General features: G+C 31.3%; 3 protein-coding genes across 3 annotated transcripts in view; 1 reads left to right on the top strand and 2 right to left on the bottom strand.

Annotated features, from left to right (window-relative positions):
* LOC105128647 (homeobox-leucine zipper protein HAT5-like) overlaps window positions 1–7,488 on the top strand; it is an 18,072-nt gene extending 10,584 nt beyond the window's left edge. Inside the window, exon 4 of the mRNA XM_011030409.1 lies at window positions 7,478–7,488. The gene's annotated coding sequence lies outside the window, so the exon portion shown is untranslated. The remainder of the gene's footprint in view (window positions 1–7,477) is intronic.
* Window positions 1,480–4,060, bottom strand: LOC105128648 (uncharacterized). Its single transcript, XM_011030410.1, has 5 exons — window positions 3,599–4,060; window positions 3,319–3,452; window positions 2,690–2,837; window positions 2,486–2,592; window positions 1,480–2,027 (listed from the first exon to the last, which is right to left on the bottom strand). The coding sequence occupies exons 1-5, from the start codon at window positions 3,906–3,908 to the stop codon at window positions 1,986–1,988; spliced, it is 741 nt and encodes a 246-aa protein (XP_011028712.1). The 5' UTR covers window positions 3,909–4,060; the 3' UTR covers window positions 1,480–1,985.
* On the bottom strand, window positions 7,283–8,330 carry LOC105128649 ((-)-isopiperitenol/(-)-carveol dehydrogenase, mitochondrial-like). The gene has a single exon (XM_011030411.1). The coding sequence runs from the start codon at window positions 8,324–8,326 to the stop codon at window positions 7,448–7,450; it is 879 nt and encodes a 292-aa protein (XP_011028713.1). The 5' UTR covers window positions 8,327–8,330; the 3' UTR covers window positions 7,283–7,447.
* Window positions 8,331–9,681: the final 1,351 nt, after the last annotated feature.

Raw genomic sequence — 9,681 nt, 5'->3', positions numbered from 1 at the left:
TTGTTATGTGTATATATATATATATATATATATATATATATATATATATTCTTTTTGAAAATAAAAAAATTGAATAAGATGATGAGACGGATAAACCCCTCATCACCTTCACACTAAATCTTAATAAAATTATAGTTGTAAGATTAGAAAGGACCTAACAAATTAATTTATTGATCCACTACCTTAAGATATGAACTACTACACGTTATTTACTATAAAATTGTTCATGTAGCTGACCTTATCAAGCCTATAAAACTGATACGTCAACTTATGATTTAGGTGATTTAGTCAAAACTTATGTTAAACTCAATTAATTTTTTTTTAAATGGTATTATTTTTTTTTATTTAAAATAATACTATTTTAAATTAAAAAACAATTGATCTGGTCAATTCATGATTCAAGCTAGATTTTAAAACTAAGAATCTAAGAGTAACACCATTTATGATTATTTTTTGGTTTGCCAAACAAATCAAATAAAAACCCAACTTAATCAAGTCGGAAGACAACGAGTATCTCATGGCTAGGATTGCCTTCTTGGTTGTGGGACGCAGGGCGAGGGCCTTCCATTAAAGGTTGGGAAGCCGTATGTACTTATTATCTTTTCCTTTTAAATTCAAGATTAGCAATTTTCATGAACATGTCATGCAATTGTGAGCGTATACTATTATTATTATTATTATTATTATTATTATTATTATTATTATTTAATAATGTTGTGGTTTTTCATCTAATTTCTCAAAAAGTTTAATTCGAAAATGTCATCCAACAAAATCTGCAGCAAGTGGTAGTTTGACCTCCGATCATCCGACAATCTATTATAGCCATGTGTTCCATGGCGATCATTTAGCAGTGGTACTAGCCGGCTTAAGAGCACATGTCATGTTTGCCATGTTAGAATTGATTGTGAAGGGTCATCAACAAAGTCAACCATTTTAAAGGTAGATAAATCTATTTATAACTTGTTATGTGAATGTATGCGTAATAATTAAATTTAGAAAAAAATTCAATAATACATCTCTACAAAGCAAAACTATTTAATTTGTACTTGTATTTATAAATATATAGGAATTTTTTATTTTAGCATCAGCTATAATTGAAAATTTAATAATAATTAATTTTTAAAGTATTTTGTATTCGAAAATACATTATAATAATATAATTTTTTACTTTTTAGTATTAACATATTAAAATAACTCAAAAATATTAAAAAATTAATTTTAAATAAAAAAATTCAAAATTTACCTGAACTTTATTGGAACGCAATGCCAAACGAAGTAATAGTTGTAGTTATTTCTCTTCTTTTTCTCTTTTTACATTTATTTTTATTTTATTTTTTCAAAACAACAGAAAAATGAATTTAGAAATTTTTAAAACTTGTATTGTGACAACAAATATTAGCACACATAGTAGAATTTGAGGGAAATTAAGATGGATTAACAATAACGACAAGCATTCAACTAAAATGGGCATGCAAGGAATGAATATAACAAGAAGGAATCTTCTATTTTTAAGATCAAGACTGCGTTTTACATGTGATCAACTTCAATTGAGTATAGCTTTGATCCAATTATGGAACTTATCTTTTGTTATTTAGTAGGGGCCAAAGGGCTATAGAACTTAATGGGAAGGAATGCTGACATACACAAATCTTAGGGAAATGTCTGTGTGCTGACAATTTCTAACAAGCAGTTCATTGTAAACCATGCTCTTGTTAGCTTAAAAACAGAGCAATTAATTATATGCTTCATTGTGTAATCCATTGCCATTGTAAGAGCTAATCTCCCAGTTTTTTTCCCACTTGATCTTTCTCAGAAGTTTTCCTGATAGCTGTTCTGTTGTTGCTTACACATTCTTGTGTCAATCTATGACATCAAGAAGCTGGAGCTTGAGGTCATAAGGGTGTAGTGCTCTTTTCTCAAGAATTGATTTTGCTGATAAAGATCATCAATCACCTCGAATCTTACTGAAGTTGCACATGCGGAGATTAAAATTTGAGGTTGTCCTTCAAATAGCACACAATCTCTTGCTGTAACATTTGATGAAGACAGAAGAAATCGAGGAGTGTAAGTCATCAGCTACCAGCAAATTAAGAAGTAGGAATCGATGCTTGCATGGGCATATTGATTTATGACGAATATTTTCTCAAGTCAGAAATATTACTGCTGTAAACGCCTCTAAGAAGATTGCGATGATAAAACCTTCAAGCTATAATCTATTTTAAAATATCCTTCAAACTAAGGCACAGTATTTCAGTGCAGTCAAACTTAAGCATAGCTCTCCAAGAGATGGCAAATTTATGTTGCTTTAATAGCAAAGGAGAAAATAGCAAAAAGATGAAAGTTCTGAATCTCAAGAGTAAGAGTGATTGTACGAGTAATCGCAGTATTTTCAAACACCCTTTTCTCTCTGTTTCCTTTGTTTTCTTTCCTGGATTTTATGCAACAACACGGTGTTTGAGGAAGAGTAGTAAAGAGAGCAACTTACAATCAAACAAAGGACGATGCATCCAGCAGCACCCGGGAACAAAGCATACCAAAAATTCAAGTGGTGAAACCTAACTCCATCAATGAACAAAAGTGGCAAACTTGCAGCTGTAAATCAATTTGTATTACTTGCGTTTTAGTATCAGGCAAAGGAATGAAAACTTGGTCCATGAAAAATAAAAAAACAATGGAGTTTATACTCGACCTGGTGGATGGGTGGAACGTGTATAGACCATGAAAGCAATGGAAGCAGCAAGGGCAACACTTCTAGCTAGCCAACTGGGCCCAAATAGCGAGAATGCAATGACCCCAATGGCTGCGCAACCTATCTGAGCCATGAACATATTATACTTCTGCAAGTTGTAGAGGAGCAAATGAATTAGAAATTTTCATTTCAAGGCATAAAACCCTGCCATTCACAGAAGTTATAAAGCCAACACTGCAAAATCTTCGATGGAATGGCTAGGCTACTTTCTGGCTTTAATCTGATTCTATAGATACAGAAAAGAAGATTTATTTTATAAGGATTTCTAGAATCTTTTGGAAAATTGAAGAATTTGCCAAGAACACAACTAAAACATGACTCCTCCAAAATTGATAGCAAGGCACAATCTTGGACAAGTAAAATGGAGCTTTTGTTGGTGAAGCTTTTGGGAGATCTTAAAGCTCAATCACAAACTTTCTTAATCATCTTAAGCAACGTAATTTATAATATTGTCACCCGAACTCCCTACATTCATTCAGTATAGCTTAGGGTTGCAAAATTTCTGGTCAGGAAAAATAAGACACATGTAGTAGAAATTAGCAGCATTATTAGGAACAAATAAAACAGACCCGTGCACCAGGGGCTGAGGGAGTGACAAATAGAACAGCAGAAACAGCTCCTAAGGGTGCAATTGTCATTGAAATCCCTTTTGGCGCCAGTATTTGGTCCATCTTTCCAAATATTGCCATTGCTGCAAATGCCCCTGTTCAAGCTCACACAGACACGTACATTTTTAGAAACAAGATGAAGCATTGGCAGATGACATGTGCGAAATGGGCAAAAACCTACATAGTTATTAGCATATCAGGTAGGCTAAAAAAGAAAAGGAAGGAGGTATTAGCGAGTGACCTGCAGAGGGCCAAAAGATATCACTGAAAGAAGGTGAAGACGCAGGCGTGTTGTCAGGTCTCCAGGAGTCCCAAAGTGGTGCAGACACATTGCTTGATGCCACCACCCCATGTTTAGTCCTTGTGATTTTGCTACTAAAAAAACTCAAACCAGGAGATAACCTCTCTAAATTAATCTTGTTTCCGCTGCTTTGAATAAAGGGAGAGAGAGATGAAGAACACAAACTCAAAGCTGTTGATGGTACTGGTAATGGTGGTGGCATACAAGCATTATGATGATGAAGATAACTAGCCCTGACGTGCATTCCCATCTGTTTCAGTACTATGTTGCTTGGATTAGATGATGGGTTCTCTCACCGATTACCTTGATAAATTGATACTATTCCTTTTTTATATTTTTCAGGAGCCGCATGCTGCCCGTTGAGATATTAGGCTTTTGGGGTCATCCAAAAGGCATCGAATTGGATAAGAGACGGGGCATCCAGCTACTTGATTGATATATATATATATATAATGAAAAATATGATTTTTTGTTGATGTACAACCTAATTGAATACTCTTTCATATTTTTTTTTTGTTTTTTTATTTTAAAAGTTTTAAAAAAAATTAAAATTTTTTATTTTTTTACTTTAAATTAACATATTTTTAATTTTTTAAATTATTTGATGTTCTAATATAAAAAATAATTTTTTAAAAATAAAAAATATTATTTTAATATTTCTTTAAATAAAAAATATTTTAAAAATAACTACTACTATACTCGTAACTCCCGTTTAATAAGACTGATGCAAACCACTTGCGGGGGAAAAAATAATCAAGGCCGGCTTGCCGATGCCGCGTGCATGTTTTTTCTTGAACGACTTTCAAGCCAAGGGAGAGTCCATTTCGCAAAGCAAATTGCAGCATATTCCCAGTTCAAATGCGTCACCATCACTGTTTCATGATTTGTGCCTTCATATCCACCATTGGAAGAGGTCTGGTAGCTTCTAGCTCGCCTTGCAATTGGTGTTTTACTGTAGTTGTGATTATGAATGTACTGGTGGTTAGAAGAATATGTGTTTGATGAACTGGTGTCGTTGATGTTGCTTTATTAATAAAATTAAAAATGATGTATGTTATGCGAATAATTTGGTTTTATTTAGTATGAAATTATATTGATAAATATATTAAATTATAGTTTTGTTATCTATGTGTCCTTAATGATATCTTATTCTTCCAAAAAAAAAAAATATGAACAACGTGAATTCAATTACATTCCTCCTTAAAATATAAACTAAGATGGATTAATGAAATATTATTCTATTAGATATAATTTATTATGAATTTATTTGTTTTTGTGAACAATGTGAATTTTTATTTTGTTTCTGTAACTTTTAATTATTGTAATTTTTTCCTCAATAGCTATAGTATCATGAGTTTTTTTATATCTAATCCTTTCAATTTGCATTACCTCTTGTGTGCTAAGTTTCGAGAGATGGTTTGAAGATTGGTTCGGTTTTGATTTAGTAAAATTATAATTTAAATAGGGTTGAAAATACAAATTAAAAGAATAAATATCATATTTAATAAAAAATAAAAAACACTTGTTCTATTTAGATTTTGCTACTTGTAACTTTAGTTCAATCCTTAATTTTAGATTTTTATCATTTTGTTCCTATTATTATGGAGATTCATGTTTCAATACCAGTACCAAAATTCATTTTCTTCTCTTTTAAATTTCTAAGTGTTGAGAGACGAGATACAAAGTCGCAAGAAATTTTCAAGGAAAGAGAAAATTGTCAAATGACCACCCATTTAAAATGTTGATATTGATGTCATGAGTTCATCTTCTCAAGATAAATTCAATAAAGATGATGTTTTTTTATAAACATGATGTTTTTACTCTTACAAGATAAATTCAATAAAGATGATGTTTTTACTCATTTTTTGTTTGGAGTGATTTTAGGGTTGGCAATTAGTTTATCAAGATTTCTATGATGCTTTTAAGGTGATTTCAAATAAAAATAAATTGAAATTGAGTTTTAAAATTTAAAAGCTGGTACCTTGGTTTTCTGTTCACCAAAGGTGATTGGAAAATTAACTAGAAGGTAATAGGTCATCTATCTCAGCAACAATATTTTATGATTATTTTAGGGCATTAAAATTATGGAAAAGTACTCATAAGATTCGATATGGCATTCATACTTGAAAAACAAGGGACAAAGTGTGTTAAAAATACATTTAACATGAAAAATATAATAAAAAAATGTGTTCTAAAAAAAAACTTAAAGCAGAGACTAAGTTAATAAGTCATTGACACATAAGTATCTCATGCTCTCTAAATAAAAATGATAATAAAGATATTTACAATAAATACAAAGATGAAAATATGAGTTATTATAGAGGATTTTGGTTAAGAAGTTGCAACTTCCTAATTAAAAAAAAAAAAAAACTTTGGTTCGAAAACATGAATAGAGTCAAAAGGCATCCTAATTAAAAGGATACAAGTGCTAAAGTGCAAGGTAAAGAAGCTATGAAGGACACCACAACTCTTTTTTTTGTGATTAGTGGCAATGATCTCTTTTATAATATACATATTTATAAAGAGTATTAAAGTCACTTTTAGATATCTTTGATGAAAGCAGACATAACTATTCTATTATAAAGAATGTAGATATCTTTAGTAAAAAGATGTGTGGCTCAAATGTGAGATAGGTAAAAATCTCTCCATAATCAATGTTATGGCTTAACATGAATGGATATAATAATATTTATATAACTAATAATGGAGTGTTGGTTAGGATAAGTGTGGAGACAAATTTCCAATTAATTTTTATAGATATTGTTTCCATGAAAAAGTAAAAAATTAATAACATCTACTCTTGATGAAAATTAAATAACTCATGAAGTAATAAAACCAGACTCCTAAGTAAGGGTTGAGAGCATACTTAGACTTGTAGGTGAGCAAACTCTTGTAAAAATAGTAAGCTCATAATGACTTTGTAATTTTTAGAGTATTAGACAAATTTAGTTAGACATTCATTAGTTGCCTCTATGATAAAATTTGATAACTAGTTGGACTTTTTGTCAAAAAAATGAATAACATGTAGTAATAAGATGTAGTTTTTAGATCGGCATAAAAAATAAACATGATATCTTAAATGAGAAGGCTCTTGAAAGAATGGTGAGAGTTGTTGCTAGCACTATAATATTTAAATGGTATTTTTATATTAAAAATTAAATTTATGATTAGATTTATAGACAAGGAAACTATGTCATTACTCTATTAAGAAGGATAACCTACATAAAATAAAATATAAGGATGAGCTAGATGGGCTATTCAAATCAAGTGAGATTTATTTGGCTAACAACTACTTCAATTAAGTGAAACTTTGCCAATTGATGAATATTTAAATTAAGTGGAAGTTAATTTATGAATTTTTTTTAAAATATAATTTGGTTTAATTTTGTTTTAGATTTAAAAAAAAAAACTAAGCAGATCAAAACTGGAAAAAAAATAATAAACTAAAGTTGCCCTAATTCAAAGCCATTCAAAAATCGTAGAGCTAAAGGCTAATTAATTCAAATTAGACTTTTTTTTTATTTTAACAAATATAAAACTAAATTAAACCGATTTGTTGATCAGAACTAAAAACTTTTTTATTCAATTCAATCAAGTTCAATTTATTTATTTATTTAAGTCAGCTTGATGGGAATTTTTTTTTCTAAATTAAACCATTTAAATCGATGCTTACCAAAACAAATTAACCACCAGCACAATCCATGCTTAAAACAAAATCATAATACTGGCTAGAGTAGGAGAGCAACTAGATTGCATCAGCCAATCAACAGCAAACACACATATATATAATCACTGAATTCGATATCCTCCATCAACCAGAAGATCATGCCCAGTGACCATTTCTGAATCATTGCATGCAAGAAAGAGCACAGCATCTGCCACATGTTTTGCAGTCAAAGCCGCTCCTTTCAAGCTCATATTGGGCTCATACATGTTCTCAAGCTCCTCCACACCCTTCCTGTGCGCGTGGAGTGTCATCGGCGTCACCACCCCATATGGGGAGACGCAGTTCACCCTAATGCCGTGCACCCCCAGCTGCATGCTTGCTGATCTTACCAGCCCTAGCACGGCGTGCTTTGACATGTGGTAGTCAGTTCGCCTTCTGCCTCCACTGCTAGCAGCCACGCTAGCCGTGCACACTATGCTTCCTCTCAGGCGCTGCTCAACCATTACGCGAGCAGCATGCTTAACGCAGGTGGCCATTCCACGTGCATTGATTGCAAATAGACGATCAAATCCTGAAAGATCAAGATTTAGGATGGTCTGATCTGAGTTCCCTAGAATTCCGGCATTGCTGAACATTATGTCTAGCCGACCAAAATTCTTCACGGTCCACTCCACTAATGACTTCACTTGCTCTTCATCAGTAACATCACAGTGCTTGTAGCTACACCTGTGTCGTCCAATTGATGAAGCTACTTGGTGGCCTAATTCATCTTGGATATCAGCAATAACCACGATTAGAGCGCCGTGCTCTGCAAAAAGACGGGCAGTGGCCTCGCCAATTCCACTTGCGCCTCCTGTGATTATTGCCACTTTGCCTGCTAGCTTATTGTTATCGGACGGTTTCGACGGGGTTTCTGCCATTGAATGAATATATATGTGCCACACAAAAGAGATAAGAAAGCAACAATTTGTATGTATTTGTTTCAAGGAGCTTGGTTCCATATATAACTAGAGTGGGGTATCCTCCAAAGATCATTATGCCATACAGTATATGCTAAATAAATTGTGAATAACGGCATTAATATAAAATCATTCTTAATCCTTGTATAAACAAGTAAGTTTTTAAATTAACATGGATCTTAAATATAATATTAATGTTAAATAGATTTTCAAAATTTTAAATCTTAATATAAATTTTAAATTTAAGGGATTTCTTGCTTAATATATTGATGGGTTACCGTTGTAATATAAAATTATTATAAGATTTCACCCAATAAATTAAAAAAATTAATATTGAAATGTCATTTTACAATTCTTGTTTATTTTTTAATCCCAAAATCAGAGCGCAATCTTCTTGCTAATTTGTTCTTATTCATGTTTACTGGTTAATCGGCTCCGTCGCTGATGTTTCCAAAGCATCAATAATAATCAATAATGGGCCCGATGGGTTACTTTAATATTGTACGGCCCTACAACCCTATGCTGACCATATATTTTACATGTGACAGCCCAACCGCAATCAATTCATTTGGAACGTGTGAAAATTGTGTTTTTTTTAAAAAAACGTGTGAAAATTGTGTTTTTTTAAAAAAACATTATTTTATATATATATATATTAGATTATTTACTAGTTTTTTAAAATAAAAAATATTTTAAAAAATAACCACAATAAAATTTTTATTAAAATATTAAAATATTAAGTTAAACTTTTTTACAGGGCAACTAATGTCCTAGTTCTTGGTCAAAAATTAAGGAATAAATTATTAGATGTTGTCCGTTTTTTTAATAAATTTGAGGATTTAATAAGTTTTTTTATAATAATTAATATTAGGCTTCTGTCCCCTTCTTGACCAACAAAAACTAATAATATTTCTTCCAAAGGTCTAATTAAGGATCTAGCTAGAGACTTTCCCCCTTCATGTAAATTAGTTTTTCATGTGCTCCTCCAAGCAGGATTTAGTAAAAGGATAAGGCTATCTCCACCTCTGTTAATTTTAGCTACTACATATAGCTATGGAAAACCATATCCTTACTTTATGGTTATTTTTCGTATGAGTATTTTTACCTTAGTAATTTTGTCTATTTTATTTTGTATTTTTGTATTTTCGAGACATTGTCTTTTAAGTCCATTAAATAGTTGTCAGAACGTGTTTTGCCTAAACGACAAAGTTGTGTTTGCCGGAGGTAGGAGTAAACGACAAAGATATAATCATCCAAAATTATTTTTAAAAAATCGTCCTTTTGTTTTTCGAACTTTTCGAGCGGTACGAAGAGAAATGGTATGGTTAAAAGTCTTTTTGGGGACAAATTTGTGTTATTTAAAAAAACTATTTTTATAATCTAAGATAAAAAAAAAA

The sequence above is a fragment of the Populus euphratica genome, unplaced genomic scaffold, assembly GCF_000495115.2.
Source record: "Populus euphratica unplaced genomic scaffold, PopEup_1.0 scaffold111.1, whole genome shotgun sequence".
NCBI lineage: Eukaryota > Viridiplantae > Streptophyta > Magnoliopsida > Malpighiales > Salicaceae > Populus > Populus euphratica.
Note: the sequence above shows the minus strand (reverse complement) of the source record. Positions and strands in the feature narration are given on the sequence as shown.

Bases quoted from the DNA above. Each gene is read 5' to 3' on its own strand.
- LOC105128648 (XM_011030410.1), bottom strand. From the start codon at position 3,908: ATGGGAATGCACGTCAGGGCTAGTTATCTTCATCATCATAATGCTTGT. The intron at 2,593-2,689 runs GTCGAGTATAAA...ATTGATTTACAG, and splicing joins ACGTTCCACCCATCCACCAG to CTGCAAGTTTGCCACTTTTG. The intron at 2,028-2,485 runs GTAAGTTGCTCT...CAAATGTTACAG, and splicing joins GCATCGTCCTTTGTTTGATT to CAAGAGATTGTGTGCTATTT.
- LOC105128649 (XM_011030411.1), bottom strand. From the start codon at position 8,326: ATGGAACCAAGCTCCTTGAAACAAATACATACAAATTGTTGCTTTCTT.